Source organism: Rana temporaria, chromosome 5, assembly GCF_905171775.1.
Source record: "Rana temporaria chromosome 5, aRanTem1.1, whole genome shotgun sequence".
Lineage (NCBI taxonomy): Eukaryota > Metazoa > Chordata > Amphibia > Anura > Ranidae > Rana > Rana temporaria.
The window spans coordinates 164,867,917-164,891,715 of NC_053493.1; the positions used below are offsets into that span (position 1 = coordinate 164,867,917).

General features: G+C 47.3%; 1 protein-coding gene across 2 annotated transcripts in view; it reads right to left on the reverse strand.

Annotated features, from left to right (window-relative positions):
• C5H7orf57 (chromosome 5 C7orf57 homolog) overlaps positions 1 to 19,367 on the reverse strand; it is a 64,438-nt gene extending 45,071 nt beyond the window's left edge. The window contains exons 1-2 of one of the 2 annotated variants that reach the window (XM_040353327.1): positions 19,263 to 19,367; positions 6,170 to 6,238 (exon numbers count right to left, since the gene is read on the reverse strand). In XM_040353327.1, the coding sequence (XP_040209261.1) occupies positions 6,170 to 6,218 (49 nt within the window). In that variant the 5' untranslated portion in view covers positions 6,219 to 6,238; positions 19,263 to 19,367. The remainder of the gene's footprint in view (positions 1 to 6,169; positions 6,239 to 19,262) is intronic. The other variant, XM_040353329.1, reaches the window with a different exon arrangement.
• Between the last annotated feature and the right edge of the window lie 4,432 nt (positions 19,368 to 23,799).

Consider the following 23,799-nt stretch of genomic DNA (forward strand, 5'->3'; position numbering starts at 1 on the left):
GTAAGCCTTAAGGAGAGATGTGTGATCTTATTGACCCCACATCTCTCCATAAAGAGGACCTGTCACAGTGATTCCTATTACAAGGGAAGTTTACATTCCTTGTAATAGGAAATAAAAGTGATCAAAAAAAAAAATATGTAAAATAAAGTGTTAAAATTAAAAAATTAAGTAAAATAAAAATAAAATTACAAACATTTTTTTTTTAAAACGCCCCTGTCCCCGGTAGCTCGCGCTTAGAAGTGAACTTGCATGCAAGTCTCGCCCACATATGTAAACGCCCTTCAAACCCCACATGTGAGGTATCGGCGCGTGCGTTAGAGCGTGTGCAACAATTCTAGCACTAGACCTCCTCTGTAAGTCGAAAATAGTAACCTGTAAAAAAAATTAAAGCGTCGGCTATGGAGATTTTTAAGTACTTAAGTTTGGCGCCATTCCATGAGTGCGTGCAATATTAAAGTGTGACATGTTAGGTATCTATTTACTCGGCGTAACATCATCTTTCACAATATACAAAAAAATTGGGCTAACTTTACTGTTTTGTTATTTTTTAATCCATGAAACCGTTTTTTTCCCAAAAAAGGGCATTTGGACAATTATTGCGCAAATACCGTGCTAGAAAAAAAGTTGCAATGTCCGCCATTTTATTCCCTAGGGTGTCTGCTAAAAAAATATATATAATGTTTGGGTGTTCTGATTAATTTTCTAGGGAAAAATTTAGATTTTTATATGAAGGAGAAAATTGCCAAAATAGGCCCGGATGTCAAGTGGTTAATGACCATTTTAAAAAAATAGCATTTTTCACGTCATGAAAAACGGTCGTGTGTACGCTCATTAGTCGTGCATTCCACAAATCTGTCCTTTATGGAAGAGTGGCAAGAAGAAAGCCATTGTTAAAAGAAAGCCATAAGAAGTCCCGTTTGCAGTTTGCGAGAAGCCACATGGGGGACTCAGCAAACATGAAGAAGAAGGTGCTCTGGTCAGATGAGACCAAAATTTGATTTTTTGGCCTAAAAGCAAAACGCTGTGTGGCGGAAAACTAACAATACACATCACCCTGAACACACCATCCCCACCGTGAAACATGGTGGTGGCAGCATCATGTTGTGGGGATGCTTTTCTTCAGCAGGGACAGGGAAGCTGGTCAGAGTTGATGGGAAGATGGATGGAGCCAAATACAGGGCAGTCTTATGTCTAGTACACATGATCGGGTCAAAAGCCCGCCGGGAAAACCGAGGGGAAAACCTGGGAAATAGTTCGGTCCCTTTTCCCCTGTACACACGGCCGGTTTTCCCGACAGGAAAACTCCTAGGAGAACTTTGGTCGGGAAAACCGTCCGTGTGTATGCTCCCTCGCAGTTTTTCCCATAGGAAAACTGTGGGGAAAAAAACGCAGCGATTTGCGGCGAGAAAAAAGAGAACATGTTCTCATTTTTTTAAACCGCAGTTTTCCTGTGGGAGCATACACACGTCCGGTTTTCCCGGCCAAAGGAAAACACAGCAGTTTTCCCGACGGGAAAAACGATCGTGTGTACTAGGCATTAGAAGAAAACCTGTTTGAGTCTGCAGAAGACTTGAGACTGGGGCGAAGTTTCACCTTCCAGCAGGACAACGACCCTAAACGTACAGCCAGGGCTACAATGGAATGGTTTAGATCAAAGCACATTCATGTGTTAGAATGGCCCAGTCAGAGCAGAGTCCAGACCTATCTGTAGCAAGACTTGAGAATTTCTGTTCACAAACGCTCTCCATCTAATCTGACAGAGCTTGAGCTATTATTTTGCAAAGTAGAACGGGCAAAAATGTCACTCTCTAGATGTGCCAAGCTGGTAGAGACTAGGGTTGTCCCGATACCACTTTTTTAGGACTGAGTACGAGTACCGATACTTTTTTTCAAGTAGTCGCCGATACCGAATACCGATACTTTTTTTTAAATGTGTCCCCAAATGCAGCCATGTCCCCCCACAAATGCAGCCATGTCCCCCCATATCCAGCAATGTCTCCCCATATCCAGCAATGTCCCCCATATCCAGCAATGTCCCCCACATCCAGCAATGTCCCCCACATCCAGCAATGTCCCCCGTATGCAGCAATGTCCCCCACATCCAGCAATGTCCCCCGTATGCAGCAATGTCCCCCATATCCAGCAATGTCCCCCACATCCAGCAATGTCCCCCACATCCAGCAATGTCCCCCACATCCAGCAATGTCCCCCGTATGCAGCAATGTCCCCCACATCCAGCAATGTCCCCCACATCCAGCAATGTCCCCCGTATGCAGCAATGTCCCCCATATCCAGCAATGTCCCCCGTATCCAGCAATGTCCCCCACATCCAGCAATGTCCCCCGTATGCAGCAATGTCCCCCACATCCAGCAATGTCCCCCGTATGCAGCAATGTCCCCCACATCCAGCAATGTCCCCCGTATGCAGCAATGTCCCCCACATCCAGCAATGTCCCCCGTATGCAGCAATGTCCCCCACATCCAGCAATGTCCCCCACATCCAGCAATGTCCCCCACATCCAGCAATGTCCCTCACATCCAGCAATGTCCCCCACATCCAGCAATGTCCCCCGTATGCAGCAATGTCCCCCGAATGCAGCAATGTCCCCCACATCCAGCAATGTCCCCCACATCCAACAATGTCCCCCACATCCAGCAATGTCCCCCGTATGCAGTAATGTCCCCCGTATGCAGTAATGTCCCCCGTATCCAGCAATGTCCCAATATCCAGCATTGTCCCCCGTATCTAGCATTGTCCCCCGTATGCAGTAATGTCCCCCGTATGCAGTAATGTCCCCCGTATGCAGTAATGTCCCCCGTATGCAGTAATGTCAGCCGTATGCAGTAATGTCAGCCGTATGCAGTAATGTCAGCCGTATGCAGTAATGTCCGCCGTATCCAGTAATGTCCCCCACATCAATGTCCCCCACATCCAGCAAGGTCTCCCCATATGCAGCCATGTCCTGTCCCCCTTACCTTCATCGCGCCGCATCCCCGCTGCCGCCGACTGCTTAATATGGGCGGGGAACATTACAGCTTTGAACAGCTGTAATGATTGGCGCCGCGCTGCGTATAGACACTCCCCCTTGCTCGGGATTGGACAGTTCACCCGAGCAAGGGGGAGTGTCTATACGCGGCGGGCGGGAAAGACTACAGCTGTTCAAATGAATGCTGTAATGTTCCCCGCCCGTATTAACCAAGCGGGGAATGCGGCGGGATGCTTTGTAGCGACGGGATGCGTAGGCGGCGGCGGTGGGGGGGGAAGTATTCTATTTTGGTATCGGGGGTATTTGCGGGAGTACGAGTACTCCCGCAAATACTCGGAATCGGTCCCGATACCGATACTAGTATCGGTATCGGGACAACCCTAGTAGAGACATACCAAAAAGACTGGAATTGCAGAAAAAAGGTGGTTCTACAAAGTATTGACTCAGGGGGCTGAATATAAATGCACGCCAAACTTTTCAGATTTTTTTTTTTTCTATTTGAAAACCATTTATCATTTTCCTTCCACTTCACAATTATGTGCCACTTTGTGTTGGTCTACCACATAAAATCCCAATAAAATATATTTAGGTTTTTGGTTGTAACATGACAAAATGTGGACAATTTTAAGGGGTATGAATAATTTTTCAAGGCACTCACTGTAGGTGGAACATGTTAAGTCACATTAACATGAATGGCAGGACCCAAGGTTTCCCAGCAGAACATTGCCCAAAGCACCACACTGCCTCTGTCGACTTGCTTTCTTCCCATCCTGCATCATGGTGCCATCTCTTCCCCAGATAAGCGATGCATATGCACCTGGTCATCCACATGATGTAACCGAAAATGTGGTTCATCAGACCAGGCCACCTTCTTTAATTGCTCAGCGGTTCAGTTCTAATACTCACATGTTCATTGTGTCACTTTTAGCTATTGACACGGGTCAGCATGGGCACCCTGACCAGTCTGTGATGCCCAAACTGTGATACCCATTTTATCTGTTTTCAGTACATCAACTTTAGGGACAACATGTTTACTTGCTGCCATATATATCCCACCCACTTTCAGATGCCACTGTAACAAGCTCATCAATGTTATTCAATTTACTTGTCAATACTAGCCACAACCTACAAGGCCATCCACAACTCTGCCCCGAGCTACATCACCAATCTTGTCTCCAAACTTATCCCAAACAGTCCTCTCCGCTCTTCTCGGGACCTCCTACTGTCAAGCTCTCTCGTCTCCTCCTCCCATGCTCGTCTCCAGGATTTCTCCAGAGCCTCTCCCAACCTCTGGAACTCACTACCTCAACCTGTCCGGCTATCCCCTACTCTTGCTACCTTCAGGCGATCTCTGAAAACTCACCTCTTCAGGGAAGCCCATCACATCTCCAACTTTTACCACTTCCATCAGCTCATTTCCCACAGTTACAACCTTTTGTACCACCTGCCCCACCCTATTAGATTGTAAGCTCTTCTGAGCAGGGCCCTCTTAATCCTCTTGTATTTTATTGTATTGTAACTGTATTGTCTCCCTTTTATATCGTAAAGCTATATAAATCCTGTATAATAATAATAATAATAATTGCCATAATGTTAAAGCGGAGGTCCCGCGAAAAAAAATATATATTAAAAGCCAGCAGCTACAAATACTGCAGCTGCTGACTTTTAACAGATGGACACTTACCTGTCCAGGAGTCCAGCGATGTCGGCAGCCGAAGCCGAGCAATCGCTCGCCTCTTGGCTGCCCCAGCCGCCATCCTCGGTGAGGGAATCGGGAAGTGAAGCGTTGCAGCTTCACTGCCCAGTTCCCTACTGCGCATGCGCGAGCAGCGCGTCACACACTCATTGGTCCCTGCTATTTCCTGGGAGCAGTGTGTCTCCCGGAAGACAGCGGGGGGTGACGCGAAGGGGCGTGACTCCCACAGGAGTCAATACCCGGAAGTGGTGCAAATACCTGTTTTATACCCCTCCCCTGAAAGGTTCCAAATGTGACACAGGAGGAGGGGAGGGCTCTGAAAAGCGAAAGTTCAATTTTTGGGTGGAGCTCCGCTTTAAGGCTGATCTGTGTATATTCCTAATGGGGAAATACTGGGCCAGATTCATGTACAATGGTGCAGATTTGCACCGGCGTGGTGCATCATTTTTAGACTACACCGGTCCAGCGCGAAGAGGCAGTTAGGTGATTCAAGAAACTTTTTTTGTCTACGATGCCCCAGCGGGGCGGATTTTAGACGGCGTAAGGCGGGGTAAGGCCAACTGGGAGTCACCCTATGCTAATGAAGTGCCGACCGTGGCGCAGGGGTCACGCCGGGGCGCATCTTAGACCGCACATGCTCAGTGACATCCTGGGGGAAAATGCCCCAATCTGCACATGCTCAGAACTGCGCCCCGGCGTGATCCCTGAGCTACGCCGACCCACTACCAAAGCCCAGTCCATGAATCAGCCCAGACTTCCGCCCTGCAGCTGCAAATGTACTGAAGCTTTTTTTTCTAAGCTAGGTCGTTTGCATTGTGGTGGGGCAGTTATGGCTGATGAGGAATCCTCAGGTGGGCGGATGACCAGCCCAGAGGAGAGGGCTGTAATTATTGAGGGCCTCTCCCAACATGGGGACCGCCTCTATGTGTTGTCCAGCAAGTGTTGTTGCTCAGTTCGTTTGTAACGCTGCTGCTTTAGCTGCTCTCCAGCTGACCTCTGCAAGTTTGGTGCAAAGTTACCCCTGCTTTTATGAGGTGTAACTTTGCACCGGAAATTTCAGCTCCGCTCACCGGGAGTAGCCTGCGCCGGTCAAGCTTAAGTTGATGAATCGGCCCAAAAACCTCATTTGCATATTTAAAACACAAAAACCATGGCCGCGCCAGATCCGACCAGCGTAAATCTGCGCCAACGCCGCGCCGGCGTGGAAAGGTTACACCGAGGCGATAAAGTCTATTTGGAGGCGTAATCTGGTTCTCTGGGTAAGGCGCAGCGATCCGCCGGCGCAAATCTGCACTTACGCCGTGCATCTACCAAAAAAACGGTGTAAGTGCTTCATGAATCTGGCCCAGTATCTCTGCAAAGATGACCACTAGGCCTACAAGAGCTGTTGCTTCTACTCAGCGGGACGAAGATATCATTAATGCTGACCCCTACTTGCTAGTTTTTGTTGTAGCTTAAACAAGACTTTTCCCTTGAAAGGACTTACCACAAGTAGCAAATCTGCTGGGGGGAGCAGATGATTGTTTTGGTCGCATTGCGTCTTTTCCTGAACAAACTAAATAAAAAACAGAAAATAAATAATGTAAATAAGAGGACAAAACTGGAGAAAGCTTACAGCAAATAATAAAAAAAACAAGCATAGGTACCAGAAGGAATCAACTGGGTCAATCCACACTTGCACTGAGATCAGATGGTCAGTAGGTGGAGTTGTGGAGGGCTCATAATTGATTGCCTTAGGTATGTGTGAACCTTTAGGCTGGCTACAGATGGAGAGATACAGTGAGCCGGATTCAGATATCTGAGCGTATCTGTCCAGTCGGCGTAACGTATCTCCGATACGTTACGCCGCTCTAACTTTGGGCGCAAGTTCTTTATTCTGAAAGAATAACGGCGGCGTAACGTATGTGTTGCGGCGTAAGGCCACGTAATTCAAATGGGGATGTAGGGGGCGTGTTTTATTTAAATTTGTGTTGACCACGTGTTTTTTTACGTTTTATTTGAACGGCGCATGCGCCGTCCGTAAAATATCCCAGTGTGCATTGCTCTAAATGACGTCGCAAGGACGTCATTGCTTTCGACGTGAACGTAAATTACGTCCAGCCTTATTCGCAAACGACTTACGCAAACGACGTAAAATTTCAAAACTTGGCGTGGGAACGACGGCCATACTTAACATTAGCTACGCCTCATATAGCAGGGGTAACTATACGCCGGAAAAAGCCGAACGCAAATGACGTAAAAAAAAAAACGCCGGGCGGTCGTTCGTTTCTGAATCGGTGTAAATCCTAATTTGCATATTCCTCGCGTAAAACATACGGAATCGCCACCTAGCGGCCAGCCTGAAATTGCAGCCTAAGATCCGACGGTGTAAGACACTTACACCTGGCGGATCTTAGGGATATCTATGCGTAACTGATTCTCTGAATCAGGCGCATAGATACGACCTGCCGGACACAGAGATATGACGGCGTATCAGGAGATACGCCGTCGTATCTCTTTCTGAATCCGGCCCACTGTCTCTATAACAGGGATCTCCAAGCTTTCTAAAGAATGGCCCAGTTCATGGTTTAAGGGTTTTTACTTTAACTTATCAACCATTTCCATGAACTAAGGGGCATGTTCCCCATATTTTAATCTCAAAGTTTTGGCTGTCCTCATTTGAACTCAGGAATTCTACATGGAATCCATCTGTCATCTCCTTCCTATACCAGGGAGATTTTCTGACTTTTGTGGACATCAATGGGGCATACCAGATTGTCCTATATATTCTACATTTTATTGCAGGGTCTGTACACTAACAGTTTGTGGCCATGGCCTCTTGTCTGCATCTTGGGTGTTCACCAAAGTGCTAGCTCTGTCGTTAGCCTTGCTGTTCTTCTCTTCCATGGCATCCCCATTGTGGGACACATTGTTTGGATTATCAGGGTCTAGTCCTGGACACAGTTCAGGCCAGAGTATTTCTTCCATGGGAGAACACTAAAGGCCCGTACACCTGATCGGATTTTCCGACGGGACTTGTGTGATGGCAGGTTGTACGCCCCATCAGACAATTGTTGTCGGAATTTCCGACAATAAATGTGGGATAGCATGCTTTAAAATTTTCCGACAACAAATGTGTGATGTCATATTTTTCCGATCGCGTGTTAAGAAGTCCGTCGGAAAAAAATCCAATGCTCATGCTCAGAAGCAATGCTAACCATAACACAACATTAGCAGAAGTTGCCCAAAGGGTGGCGCTAAAGAGCAGAAAAATCATGTTGTTTCTGTTTGTTAGTAGGGGATCAAAAAACTCACGGTTCGGATCGTTCCTCGGATCAGAGTCACGGATCGGATCACCCACTATGGCCCCCCCTCAGTACAGACACCCGCCAGTAGTGCAGACCTCAGACAGTAACCCGCCAGTAGTGCAGACCTCAGACAGTAACCCCCCCAGTAGTGCAGACCTCAGACAGTAACCCCCCCAGTAGTGCAGACCTCAGACAGTAACCCCCCCAGTAGTGCAGACCTCAGACAGTAACCCCCCCCACAGTAGTGCAGACCTCAGACAGTAACCCCCCAGTAGTGCAGACCTCAGACAGTAACCCCCCAGTAGTGCAGACCTCAGACAGTAACCCCCCCAGTAGTGCAGACCTCAGACAGTAACCCCCCAGTAGTGCAGACCTCAGACAGTAACCCCCCCAGTAGTGCAGACCTCAGACAGTAACCCCCCCAGTAGTGCAGGTCTCAGACAGTAACCCCCCCAGTAGTAACCTCCCCAGTAGTGCAGACCTCAGACAGTAACCCCCCCAGTAGTGCAGACCTCAGACAGTAACCCCCCCAGTAGCGCAGGCCTCAGACAGTAACCCCCCCCCCCAGTAGTGCAGGCCTCAGACAGTAACCTCCCCAGTAGTGCAGACCTCAGACAGTAACCCCCCCAGTAGTGCAGACCTCAGACAGTAACCCCCCCAGTAGGGCTGAAAAGGATTAAACCCATGACACAACCTCAGGGCATAACCCATTCTGCTGTTGACCCAAATTATGAAAGCATACAGAGAGCTGAGGAACAAACTGCTTCTTTCTGTGTTCCAGCGTCCAAGAGAAGGAGGCTGGACTTTTATTGGCTTTTTAAAGACAACATGACATCATTCACATGAGCACATTTGATTGGTTCAGTCTATACATGGTGGTTTCTCCTTGCAAGTCCATTTTTGGCACAAACAGTCCTTGTGTCATACAGGGTCCTTACACCCAAGTTCACAGGGGCTTTCTTCACTCAGAGCCATATTTGGTTCCTCAGTGAAAGAAGGAGGAGGGGTGACATCTGTTTGGTATCATTAGTTCCCTTTGTCTCCATTTCAAGCTGAGATATACTTGTAACCTTAAAACATTATAATCTGTCATAGCTTCTTTTAAGGATACTAACAGTATTGTAACATATACCCATACAAACATATGTATTATAACTCTATATACACACAATATATATATATATATATATATATATATATATATATATATCAAGAAATAAAAGAATATAATGAAAGAAAGGCAACATTTGAGTAGCTCAGGAGAGAAGAAACATAACACAAAAATATTCATTTTAGTAACTTCCATCACAGGACAGACCTCAGACAGTAACCCCCCAGTAGTGCAGACCTCAGACAGTAACCCCCCAGTAGTGCAGACCTCAGACATTAACCCCCCCCCAGTAGTGCAGACCTCAGACAGTAACCCCCCCCCCCCAGTAGTGCAGACCTCAGACAGTAACCCCCCCAGTAGTGCAGACCGCAGACAGTAACCCCCCCAGTAGTGCAGAGCAGACCTCAGACAGTAACCCCCCACCCCCCAGTAGTGCAGACCTCAGACAGTAACCCCTCCAGTAGTGCAGGCCTCAGACAGTAACCCCCCCAGTAGTGCAGACCTCAGACAGTAACCCCCCCAGTAGGGCAGACCTCAGACAGTAACCCCCCCAGTAGTGCAGACCTCAGACAGTAGACCCCCCAGTAGTGCAGACCTCAGACAGTAACCCCCCCAGTAGTGCAGACCTCAGACAGTAGACCCCCCAGTAGTGCAGACCTCAGACAGTAGACCCCCCAGTAGTGCAGACCTCAGACAGTAACCCCCCAGTAGTGCAGACCTCAGACAGTAACCCCCCAGTAGTGCAGACCTCAGACAGTAACCCCCCCAGTAGTGCAGACCTCAGACAGTAACCCCCCAGTAGTGCAGACCTCAGACAGTAACCCCCCCAGTGCAGACCTCAGACAGTAGACCCCCCAGTAGTGCAGACCTCAGACAGTAACCCCCCAGTAGTGCAGACCTCAGACAGTAACCCCCCAGTAGTGAAGACCTCAGACAGTAACCCCCCCAGTAGTGCAGACCTCAGACAGTAACCCCCCCAGTAGTGCAGACCTCAGACAGAAACCCCTCAGTGTAGACCTCAGACAGCAATCCGCGGATCGCATAGTGTGCCGATCCGAAGGGGGGTGACCCGTTCGGATCACGGATCAACAGTGATCTGTTGCACCACTATTTGTTAGTCGACAAAGTTTTGCCGTTTGCATGCAGAACAAGTTCATGGCCAACATCCTTCGGACAAAATTCCACGGCTTTGTCCGATGGAAATCCGATCGTGTGTGCGAGGCATTTTTTTTTTACCCAATCACACTTATCTAGGTGGTTGCAGCATCGGTTCAATGCTGCATCTGTCCCCTGGCGTCTCTGCGCTGAGAACCGAGCCATTGAACATAATCGATGGCTCGGTTCTCTTGGCTCCCCTAGAGGAGAGCTGCTGACTGTCAATCAGCAGCTCTCCTCCTCCATGCTCACTAGAGTGCTGAGCTGTCGAGGGGGGGCGGCAGCTTGCTGAGAGGCTGACACAGCCATAAGTCTAGGCACCTGGCGGATACAGACTTCCAGAGTCAAGATGATGCAGTGCCTGGACTGATCTGTGTGACGTCAGCAGAGAGAGGACTTCAGACCGCTCTCCGCTGAAAACAGGTCACAGGAGTGCAAAACTAATTTCGCTCCACTTTCGTGACACTTAGGAGAGCCAGCTGAAGTTCTCCCTTAAGTGCAATTCCTTTTTTTATAATTATATTTTTTATATATTATAAAAAATATACTATTGTGAAGCAGCTGATTCCACCAGGAGAGTTCAGAGCAGTGGCGGCCCGTCCATAAGGGGAGCCGCCCCCCCTAATCCAGTGTACATATTCGCCGACACACCATGGATCAACAACTTCAGTCCAAAGGTTTATTTTCTTGAAAGAGATCACATCACAGAGATAAGTGCAACATTTCGGAGCCACGCAAGGCCCCTTCGTCAGGCATGTGATAAAGTGCAACAGTGTCAAAGCAGAATATAAATACATTAGCCACCAATCAGAACATGCAAATGTACGTCAATATGATGTCAGAATCCCGCCAAAAAAAGTTAAAAAAGAAAAGGCAACCAGATGTGCTTGATCTAAAACAAGCAACCACTAGGACCCAGAGGTTAGGTTGCTATTCAGAAGCTCCGGCCGCCAATCACATCGTGCCACGTATGCCGCACATGTGCACGGTGCTCATGGCAACGCTGAAACCTGTGACGTATGACCGGCACCGCATTAGGTATACTAAACCTGCTGCTTTCCATAGTGAATGCAACAATCACATACCGGTACATTTTTTTTTATTATTTCAAATTACAAGTTGACACATGCATGCCACAGTGCACTGTATTGGAAAAGAGGGCATAAAAGCAGCATTATTTTGATGCATTGAATGGTACGCTAGATAGGTTCAGGGATTGTGAATGCATGTATGTTCAAGGCAATGCAAGTGTATCGCAGCCACTTTACTCTGTTGTTTAGTAAATCAGGCCCACTGTGCTAAGACCGGACTGATACAAAGGGGGCTGATACAATAAAACCGGAGAAAACACAAACCGGAGAGAACAAAGGTGGTTTATTGCAACCAATCAACGTTTAATTCATACATTTAAAAAAAAAAAGTAAACAATTAAATAATGGTTATGGGAACAACTCCACCTTTGCTCTTAATTTCATGTCTGCAGTTTTATTGAATCTACCCTAAATATCCGTTAATAAGTGACATACTGATTACAAAAGGTTCTGTTACTGATTAAATGAGGATCTGCAGAAAACAAGGAGTAGGGTAGCGTTTGTTTTTCAGTCAGCTTTCTTTGCTGCCTGTCCCCCCTTGAGTGGATATCCCCTCACGTTTGGTCTCAGTGACACCCAGCGCATTGCAGTAAACTGACCCCCCCCCCCCGGTTTCTCTGCTTTGAAGTGTATATATTGTTATATAGAATCCAGTAGGAAGACAGTGGCACTGTTAGGGGTCCCTAGTGAACATACAGTACCCCAGAGGAAGCTCAGTTCATAACAATGTCTTGGTTGCCACAGGAACAGGAAGTGAGGGGCAGGCATGGGAGCCGAAATATCTAATGGAGGATTCACTTTAAGATCGGAGACCTTGACTAAATCAGATTTACCATGGAATCTCTGTGATTTTCAGATGTCCGTACATAAAGGGATTTGGTGGCAACCCTTGTTGTAAACAACGAGATCATTTGTACTAAACAATACAGCTGGGATTTTTAACAATGTTTTCTGGTTTATCCCCTGTGTCTTGCTAAATACATATATACTTTGTTTATGTATTATGTTGTTTGTGTTAGCCTAGATCCTGGTTTCTCAACCAGGGTTCCATGGAGCTCTGGGGTTCCTCCAGAGGGTGTTAGGGGTTCCTTGAGCAATGAGCAATTTCTGCCTTTTAGATACGTTCCTACTGCCACCATTGATCTTTTTAGCTATATAAGGAGCTAATTCTTCCCAATGTCCACAAGTATAATGCCGTGTACACACAACCGTTTTTTTATGATGAGAAAAATGCAATTTTTTAAATTGGTCATTAAAACGATTGTGTGTAGGCTCCAGAGCATTTTTCTCAACGAGAAAAATGTCCATTAAAAATTTAGAACCTGCTCTATTTTTTCTCGTCGTTTTTCACGTCGTGAAAAACGGTCATGTGTAGGTTTTAACAACAGGGAAATAAAACGCACATTCTCAGAAGCAAGTTATGAAAAGGGAAATTTGCATAATCAGCCCAAAAGTGGCGCCATTCAAATGGAACTTCCCCTTTATAGTGCCCTCGTACATGTTGTACATCACGGCGCTTTGCTCGATAATTTTTTATCACGATCGTGTGTATGCAAGGCAGGCTTGACAAGGAACTCGACGAGAAAAACGATGTGTTTCGCCCGTCGAGTTCCTCGGTCGTGTGTACGAGGCTTAATTGTGTGATATTGCTCCGCACATCAGCTATCTACTGTGTGGGGAGGATTAGCTCTGCTAAGTGTGCTGCCAGCAGTGTCAGTGACTGCTATGAATGCCAAGGATCAAAGGCATCTGTTACACAGTAACAATGAGAGATGCAAGAGGAAGAAATGGAGGGGCAGGGCTGGAGTTATTCCAGTTGGACTTGTGACTATAGGTACAAAAATGCAGTCAGAGCAGTTTGAATGTTTTGCTGCCTTTGACAGCGTTAACCCTGTCCATAAACATGACCTGCCTCTCTACTAGCAATCACCACTGCACTTGCAAATACAGCAGTTGGGATCTACTTTCCCGGGCTGTAATGTGCAGTTTGTTTACACAGCAGGCTCCTCCTTCTGGGCTGCAATATGCAATGTGTTTACACAGCAGACTCCTCTTCCCGGGCTGCATTGTACAGTACAGTGTGTTTACACAGCAGGCTTCTCCTCCTGGGATACAATGTACAGTGTGTTTACACAGCAGGCTCCTCCTTCCCGTCTGCAATGTGTTTACACAGCCGACTCCTCTTCCCGGGCTGCAATGTACAGTGTGTTTACACAGCAGGATCCTCCTTCCCGTCTGCAATGTGTTAACACAGCCGACTCCTCTTCCCGAGCTGCAATGTACAGTGTGTTTACACAGCAGGCTCTTCCTCCCTGTCTGCAATGTGCAGTGTGTTTACACAGCAGGCTCCTCCTCCCCGTCTGCAATGTGTTTACACAGCAGACTCCTCTTCCCGGGCTGCAATGTACAGTGTGTTTACACAGCAGGCTCCTCCTCCCCGTCTGCAATGTGTTTACACAGCAGACTCCTCTTCCCGGGCTGCAATGTACAGTACAGTGTGTTTACACAGCAGGCTCCACCTCCCCGTCTGCAATGTGCAATGTGTTTACACAGGCGACTCCTCTTCCTGGGCTGCAATGTACAGTGTGTTTACACAGCAGGCTCCTCCTCCCTGTCTGCAATGTGCAGTGTGTTTACACAGCCGACTCCTCTTCCCGGGCTGCAATGTACAGTGTGTTTACACAGCAGGCTCCTCCTCCCTGTCTGCAATGTGCAGTGTGTTTACACAGCCGACTCCTCTTCCCGGGCTGCAATGTACAGTGTGTTTACACAGCAGGCTCTTCCTCCCTGTCTGCAATGTGCAGTGTGTTTACACAGCAGGCTCCACCTCCCCGTCTGCAATGTGCAATGTGTTTACACAGAAGACTCATCTTCCCGGGCTGCAATGTACAGTGTGTTTACACAGCAGGCTCCTATTACCCGTCTGCAATGTTTCAGGTGACATTTGACAGGCAGTGAGCAGGTGGTTGTGGCGTAGCCCCATATAATTGCATTACTTGAGTTCAGTGGGAACAACGTCCGCCTAAAGTGACATGCTGTAAAATTCTTGCCTTGGCCGCCAAGCACAGTATCGCGGCTCTGGTATATATACAGCCATGAGCTACTGCATGTCAATGTAGGGTGGTTGGGAGACAGTAAAACTGCAGCGCAAGCACTAGGTTTTACTGCATATGTTGTTTTTTTTTCTCTTTGAGTTACTTTCCTAACTGACATTTAGTGACTGTAAATATAGCTCTCAATTGTCTCCTATTTGGAACCAAATTCTTCTGACCCTCATTTCCTTCTCAGTTGTCCCACTCGTTGATCTGATGTATAGACCTCTGTACAATTAAATATTATTCAACTATTAAAAGCATTGTATTACACTAAGTCCCCTTTCACACTGAAGCATTTTTACAGCGGTTTAGCGTTAAAAATAGCATTATTAAAACGCTCATAAAACGCTCTCCATGCATCTCAATGGACCCTTTCACACGGAGTCCTGCAAGCAGCATCTTTGGAGCAGCTTTTGGGCGCTGAAAAAAAACGCTCCAAAAACGCCCCTCTCCATTGAAATTAATTGAAAGCTCTGTAAAAACGCCTTGCCCTTTCACACTGAGGCACTGCAAAAACGTCCTAAAACGTTAGGGTCTTAGCGGTGCTTTACCAGTGTTTTTTGGGCACTGGCAGTGTGAAAGGGCTCTGAAAGCACTCAGGCTTTTACATTGGGATTGCAGATGAGGCTTCGCTCGAATAACGCTCGAATAACGCTCGAAAAACGCCCCAGTGTGAAAGGGGCCTAAGGGCTAAACACTCGTGTATGGGCCTAGACTTTTGGGAGACATAAAATGGGGGGGTTGGACATTGGAGAGACAGAAAAACTAGACAAAGGAGGACTGGAATTTGGGGAGTCAGAAAAATAGGGGGCTGGAATTTGGGGGGTAAGAAAATTGTGGCTGGTCTTTGGAGGGACCGAAAAGGGAGGGGGGGGGGTTGGACACTGGAGAGACATAAAAACAAGGGGAAGGAGGACTGGAATTTGGGAGACAGAAAAAAAAGGGGAGGTTAGTTAGGGGAGATAGATAAGTGGGGATCTGGATTTGGGGGGGGGGGGGGGGGCTGGATTTTGAGTAGATAGAAAAATGGGAGCTAAGCTTTGTGGGGACAGAAAAATAGGGGGCTGGATATCGAAGAGACAGAAACATGAGGGTAAGGAGAACTAAAATTTAGTGAAACAGAATCGGAGAGAAAAATGAGGGGAAGGAGGACTGAAATTTTGTAAAATAAAAAAATGGGACTTCGCAGAAATAGACAAAATGGAGGCTGGGCTTTGGAGAGTAAAAAAAAAAGGGAGGGGGTTTGACATTGGACAGACAGAACAATGAGGGGAAGGAGGAAAAAAATTTAGGGAGACAGAAAATGGAGGACTGGTCTTTTGGAAGGTAGAACTATGGGGGGGGCAGCTTTTGAGTAGATATAAAAATGGGGGCTGGACATTGGAGATACAAAAAAAATAGGGGGGTTGAATATTGAAAAGACAGAAGGGGGGGGGGCTGGATATTGGTGATACAGAAGAGTGAGGGGAAGGAGGTCTGGAATTTATAGAGGCAGAAAATGGGGTGCTGGACTTCGAAGAAATAGAAAAAATGGGGGCCGGACTTTGGAGAGACAGAAAAATGAGGGGAGGAGGACTGAAATTTAGGGAGACTGAAAAGTGGGGGGCTGGACTTTGGAGAGACAGAAAAATGAGGGGAAGGAGAACTGGAATTTGGGGAGGCAAGAAAGTGGATGGAAGGGGCTGGACTTTGGAGAGACAGAAAAATGAGGGGCTGGACATTGGAGAGACAGTAAAACAATGGGAAGGGGGGTCTGGAATTTGAGGAGACAAAAAAGTGGGTGGAGGGGCTGGACTTTAGAGAGACAGAAAAAAAAGGAGGGTTTTGAAAAGACAGACAGTCAATGTACAAGTGTTCTTTGTTTGGCTAATGTTACCCAGCTCATTGTCTTTGTAAGATTAGAAGTTCTTATGTATCATTATTTTAGTATGCAAAGCAGGCACTGCTGCCCCTGACTCAACTTCTTACACAAGCTCCAAGTCCACTGGTTCTCAGTTGGAGAATACAGGGGGGCTCTCATCCACCAGTTGGCAGTCCCCTTGTTTTCTTTTACAGCACCCCCAGATCAGACAAACTAGATCCGGACCTGATATGTACGTTCTGTTTAAAGTGCAACTGTCATGGAGGCTGCCATTGCTGGCTTTCCTCTGAAAATGTCAGTTGCCTGGCTGTGTCCCAAACCTAGAACAAGCAAATGTCTCTGCTTTTCAAAGGTCACAGTCATTTTTCTACATTCAGCCCCGGTTCACACTAGATGTGGTGCAAATTCGCATCAAAATTGCAACCCGCTAATACGAACCAATTGCAAAGTGTATGTTAAATTAACGACACATCGAAATCAGTTTGCAAAACGCAATGCAATTTGCAGAATCGGATCACATGTGAAAAAAAGGGTCCTGCATGAGTTCGGTATTGAGCTATCATGGCTCAAATCGCACCCAAGACACAGCGCATGTAATTCGCACAGGAATGTGCTGCGATTCCTGTGCGAATTACATGCAGTGTCCCGCACCGCTTTAGGGCTTACTATGCAATAGAAAACTCTGTGAAACGGGTAAATAAATAAAACAGAAGCAGACAGAATCTGGAGCAGTTGTGCATAGCAACCAATTAGCTTCTAGCCCCAGCTGGCCATACACTATACAATTGCCTTTAGGTTTACCAGAAATATGTAATATGAAGTACAACTGAAACAATCCTTTTAAATAGTATCGAACCAGACAGGTCCTTATACTACATAGTTAACGGTAGATCTAAAGGAGATTGTACAATCCGATTGTATAGTATATGGTCAACCCTAAGTTTTGAAATTTAAACCTAGAAGCTGATTGGTTGCCATGCATAGCTCCTCCAAATTCTATCCACAGAAGCCCCCCTATTCATGCGTCCGGCCCCTTTCAAAGCACCAGACACATCAATTGCCAGGGTTTTTTTTTTTAAGCACCTGATTAGAGTCAGAGGGCCAGATTCTCGTAGAATCCGCGGCGGCGTAGCGTAAGCCATTTACACCACGCCGCCGCAATTTACCGGAGCAAGTGCCGTATTCTCAAAGCACTTGCTCCGTAATTTGCGGCGGCGTAGTGTAAATGGCCCTGCGTAAGGCCGCGTAATTCAAAGGGGGTGGCTTGTATTTAAATTAAGCGCGCCCCCGCGCCGATCAAACTGCGCATTAACCGGCCGTAAAAATAGCCCAGTGCGCATGCTCCAGCTCACGAGGGAAAACGTCAATGAAGCCGACGTGAGCGTGATTGACGCAAAGTCCTATTCGCGAACGACTTAGTAAAACTACGTAAACAAAAAAGACGACGCTGTCCCGACGCCATACTTAACATGGCATACGACGGACCTTCGTAAACGTACCCCTCATATAGCAGGGGTAAGTTTACGCTTACGGAAACGACGTAAACGACGACGAGGCGGCGCAAAAACATTCGGGAATCGGCGTATCAGGCTCATTTGCATAGACAAATGAGAAATCGTCGTAAACGCCATCTAGCGGCCAGCGTGGAATTACATCTAAGATCCGACGGTGTAAGTGACTTACGCCAGTCGGATCTACGCCGAATCTATGCGTAAATGATTCTAAGAATCACTCGCATAGATACCCGGGCCCAGAAACAGAGATACGACGGTGTATCTGGACATACACCGTCGTATCTCTTTTGAAAATCTGACCCAGAGGCTCTACTAGGCTTCAAAATAGGGTGGGCTCGGGTCCCAGAGGATGCGCTCCGATCCCACCCAGGTGTGTTACAACAGTGAATGAATATTCACTGTTGTAAAACTGATCCTCCTCCCGGCCAATCTGGAAGTAGGTAGGAAACCCGTTTCCTGATTAGCCAAAACGTCAGGCGACCCTATTGGACGCCTAGTGCTGGGAGGAGCAGAGAGGAGACGCACCGCGGAAGCTGCACCAGGGGAGGACACCGGAGCACCGCAGCTTTCCCCGAGTCTGCCATGCTTAGGGACGACCATGCTGGAAGATGGCAGTATCAGCTCCGACCGCTGCTCTCACCGCCAACATCGGGTGGCGGGGGGGGGTTTGCTGGGGGTGTTAGTGCTGCGCCACAGGAGGAGGGGGGGTAGGGGCAGTTGTGTTTGTGCCGCTCACATGGCAGCCCAGGGGGGGTTGTTTGCTGCCCCCCCCCCCAAAAAAAACACCAGCCGCCACTGGTCTTTCGGACTTATTGTTGGTGTCCTTGGGAGGAACTGTGCCCTTCACTGGCAAAAGCAAGCAAAGGGCCACATCTGGTCCCCGCCCACTGTCCTGGTGGTAGCTTTAGCCCCTAGTCACATCAAATCCGACTGTGATGTCGTGCGACTTCAGTTACGATTTCAAAACGACATGTCAGTGCGACTTGGCTGACATCTGTGCGTTTGCATGAACAGATGCCTATGTAAGTCGCACCTGAAATCAGCAAAAGTAGCGCAGGAACACGTCAGCGCTGCACCGATTTGAACAGTTCCATTGCCGACAATAGGGTTACACTTGGAATGCGATTCGGACCTGTCAAATGGCGTGACAAGTCGCACCAGTGTGACCGAGGGCTTAGTACAAAAAGAAGCATAAGGAAAACATAAAACAGGGTCTATTTATCAATGTTTTCACACCACATTCACCCAGCTTTTACCTTTTTCTTCCTATACAATCCGTGAATCTTGGGTGAAAAAAGATGATAAATAAACCCCGAGTATCCTGTTGTATCTATATTTATAGAAATTCCTTTTGTTGTTGTCCTTTAGATACAATAATACAATTTAGTAATATACAACAAACAACAATACGTAGGTGTTACAGCATAATATAAAATACGCTGATGTAATATTGTGGCCTTCTTACCTGGAGGTGGATAGCTTGCCTACTTCCTGCTGCCGTCGCTCGTTGGGAATGAAGAACACAGCCCATTTGACTGTAACAGTTCCTGGTCCCCATAGCAACTCCCAACACACACACATGGCTCTGAGGCAGCCAGTCACGTTTGGAATGCTGTGAAGCTACGCGACTGCAAACAGTCTGCTGCATTGGGGAACGGCAGCCATGTTTCTGACTACCAGTAGCCATTTTTTCAGAGGAATGACAGTGTTAGCAAATGCAGAGGTTTCTGGGTTTCCTAGCTTTGTGGCTGAATGGAGTAAATCTATCTATACATGCCCACTAGCACTGAATCTAGGGCAGTCCTTGCATGTTTTCTCCCTAAATAAACAAAACCCAGTGCAATCCCTGAATACAGATCGATTGGATTGATTATGATTAATATGTTATATTATTTTGGTAAATCAGAAGTTGATTGTATACTTCTCTATATCAGGGGCGAATCACACTAGTGCGATAACAGACATCGCATGTGATTCGTGTGTAGGGCTGCCACCTTTTCTTCAAGTCAAACCCGAACACTTCAGCGTCACACAGCAATTTTTTTTCCATATTATGCATAGATGTTGCTATTAAATAACATTTCTAATCATATGAAGTTAATCACAAGAGTCACCTCTTTATATCAGAGTCCACAGAGTTCCCCCTTTAGAACAGAGTTCCCCCTTTAGATCAGAGTCCACGGAGTTCCCCCTTTAGATCAGAGTCCACGGAGTTCCCCCTTTAGATCAGAGTCCACCCAGTTCCCCCTTTAGATCAGAGTCCACCCAGTTCCCCCTTTACATCTAGAGTCCACAGAGTTCCCATTTTACTTTTGAATCCATAGAGTTCCCTTTTACTGTAAGGGGTGACTTTGCAGACTCTGATGTAAGGGAGAACTCTGGGGACTCTAACATAAGGGATGCTCTGGTGTACGGCGAGGACTCTGATGTAAGGGGGAGTACTGTGGCCTCTGGTGTAAAGGGGAGCTTTGATGTAATGAGTGCTCTGAGAACCCCGATTTACCTTAGCATACTTAGAGGCAGGAGAGAGAAGGTGGGAAACTTAGTCTGGTCTGAATAATGTGTCCGGGTCTCAGACAGTCTGAAATCCGGATGCATGATTCCAAACCCGAACTGTCCGGGTGAATCCCGAACAGGTGGCAACCCTATTCGTGTGGCATGCAGATCACATGCGATGTCTGTGTGATGCAAATTTCAGCCATTCAAACTGTATGGCTGAATTCCTATCACATTTGGACCAAACTCGTACAGGACCCTATAGGTTGGTCCGCACCAAAATCGGATGGCTTAAAGGGGTTGTAAAGGTACAATTATTTTCCTAAATAGCTTCCTTTACCTTAGTGCAGTCCTCCTTCACTTACCTCATCCTTCCATTTTGCTTTTAAATGTCCTTATTTCTTCTGAGAAATCCTCACTTCCTGTTCATCTGTCTGTAACTCCACACAGTAATGCAAAGCTTTCTCCCTGGTGTGGATTGTCGTGCTCGCCCCCTTCCTTGGACTACAGGAGAGTCAGGACGCTCTCTACGTTAGGGTGACCAGACATCCCCGGTTTCAGGGGACAGTCCCCAGATTGAGGACACTGTCCCCGGACCAAGTCTGTCCCCGATTTTGTCCCCAGATGGGATTTGAACAGGGGCTATGGAAAATTCAAAGACAGTCAGTGCAGAATAAAAAAAAAAAAAAATTACCCCTCCAACGCTACACCGCTCCTACTAGCTTAGGCGGGTGTATTTTTCCATTATCTGTGCCCCTTTTCTGATGATCATGTGCTGGTTGGAGCGGGGGGAATATTTCTTCAGTTTCGGGTGCATGCCCATTCACCTCCGCTGTTCTTCTGCCTTGGCTCAAGTCCAGGCCAGCCACCTGCCTGTTTATCTCCTTGCCTTCCCTGGTGGAGTGATCTTCCTCCGCTCCCCACCCAGTAGTAGCCGGGGCCCGGAGAGTAAGACTTGACAGGCTGTGAGGTGGGCGGCGGCGGCAACGGGCAGAGAGTCGCTAATTGACGCCATTACTAGTAAAAAAAATATATATATGTCCCCGGATTTTATTTTAAAAATCTGGTCACCTTACTCTACGTTGAAGATAGAGAAAGGAGCTGTGTGTTAGTGGGCGTCCTGACTCTCCTGTAGTCCAAGAGAGGGGGCGAGCACGACACTCCACACCAGGGAGAAAGCCTCGAATTACTGTGTGGAGTTACGGACAGAAGAACAGGAAGTGAGGATTTCTCAGAAGAAATAAGGACATTTAAAAGCAAAATGGAAGGATGAGGTAAGTGAAGGAGGACTGCACTAAGGTAAAGGAAGCTATTTAGGAAAAAAAATTGTACCTTTACAACCCCCATATACTCGGAAATCAGTTTGCATGAACAGGTTTGTGATTTAGATACGTGCCAATTTGCAGCGAATTCGCTGTGAATTTGTGCCACATCTATAGTAGGATGACCAGACATTCCCGGTTTCCGGTGACAGTCCCCAGATTGAGGACACTGTCCCCGGACCAAGTCTGTCCCAGGTTTTGTCCCCGGATTGGATTTGAACAGGGGCTGGGGCAATTTCAAAGACAGTCAGTGCAGAATTAAAGGGGTTGTAAAGGTAAAAATGTTTTCCCTAAATAGCTTCCTTTACCTTAGTGTAGTCCTCCTTCACTTACCTCATCCTTCCATTTTGCTTTTAAATGTCCTTATTTCTTCTGAGAAATCCTCACTTCCTGTTCTTCTGTTTGTAACTACACACAGTAATGCAACACTTTCTCCCTGGTGTGGAGAAAGCCTCTTGAGGGGGCGAGCAGGAGTGTCAGCACGCCCACTAACACACAGCTCCTTTCTCTATCTGCAAAGTAGATAGCGTCCTGACCCTCCTGCTCGCCCCCTCCCCCCTTTAAAAAAAAAAAATCGGAATTACACCCCCCCCCCCCGCTCTGCCGTGCCTACTAGCTTAGAGGGTGTATTTTTTTCCATTATCTGTGCCCCTTTCTGATGATCATGTGCTGGTCGAAGTGGAGGGAATATTTCTTCAGTTTCGGGTGCATGCCTATTTAGCTCCGCTTGCATGTTCTTCTGCCTTGGCTCAAGTCCCCAGCTAGCCGCCTGCCTGCTTATCTCATTGCCTTCCCTGGTTGAGTGATCTTTCTCGACTCCCCACCCAGTAGTAGCCGGGCCTATAGAGTAATGCTGCATACACATGCTCGGAATTTCCGACAACAAATGTTCGATGGGAGCTTTTTGTCAGAAATTCCGACCGTGTGTAGGCCCCATCGGACATTTTCTGTCGGAATTTCTGACAACAAAAATTTGAGAGCTGGTTCTCAAATTTTCCGACAACAAAATCCGCTCTTGTAAATTCCAATTGTGTGTGGACAATTCCGACGCACAAAATTCCATGCATGCTCTGAATCAAGTACGAGACGGAAGCGTTCGGTCTGGTAAAACTAGCGTTCGTAATGGAGAAAGCACATTCGTCACACTGTAACTGACTGAAAAACACGAGGCTGAAAAGCGCGAATCGTCTCTCACCAAACTTCTACTAACATGAGATTAGCAGAAGGAGCCCAAAGGGTGGCGCACTTGGTATGGAACTTCACTTTTATTGTGCCGTCGTACATGCTGTACGTGACCGCGTTCTTGACGTTTGCAATTTCCGACAACATTTGTGCGGCCGTGTGTATGCAACACAAGTTTGAGCCAAAATTATCCACGGTTTTGTTGTCGAAATGTCTGAACGTGTGTACGCGGCATAAGACTTGACAGGCTGTCAGGCAGGCGGCGATGGGCAGAGAGTCGCTGATTGCCGCCATTACTAGTAAAAAAAAAAAATATATATGTCCCGGGATTTCATTTAAAAAATCTGGTCACGGTCCGGTGGTTCTCCCAGCCCAGACAAAACCCGGCGGTCACCCTGAAGGCGGCTATCCTGGGCTCCTATGCAGCCCTGAGTAACCTGCCATTCCGAGGCCTTAGGGCGGGCCCCTCTATGACGACCCTCATGCGGACCACAGTTAAGGTCTGGCAGGAGGCTTGAATCATCTATGGGAGACCCGTCCACATGTCACCGCACATGCCCCTGTGGGGTAACCCTATGTTGCCCTACTTGAATAGCATTCCGGACCCCTCCCTATGGGCAAAAAAGGATATTATTACTTTGCGCCATATAGTCCTCGAGGGTAGACTTATGCCCTTCCAGGCAATGAGATGAGCGTACGCCCTGCCTGTTTCTTTTCAGTTCCGATACTGGCAGCTTAAACATGCTTTTGAAGCCCAATTTCCTGAACCCCTAACTCTGGAGTCTGACTCCATAGAGCGACTCCTGGCCTCTAGGGTAATGGAACGCCCTCTCTCGTCCCTGTACCTGTATCTCACTGTTGCGTATGACACCAAACTTACCAAATCCTGGGATAAGTGGAGGGCCGATTTACCGTCCTTAGACGAGGAGGACTGCATCTCCTCGTATATTCCCTCCATGATTGCTGCAAAGGACAGGTTTATACAGTTCAAATTTCTACACA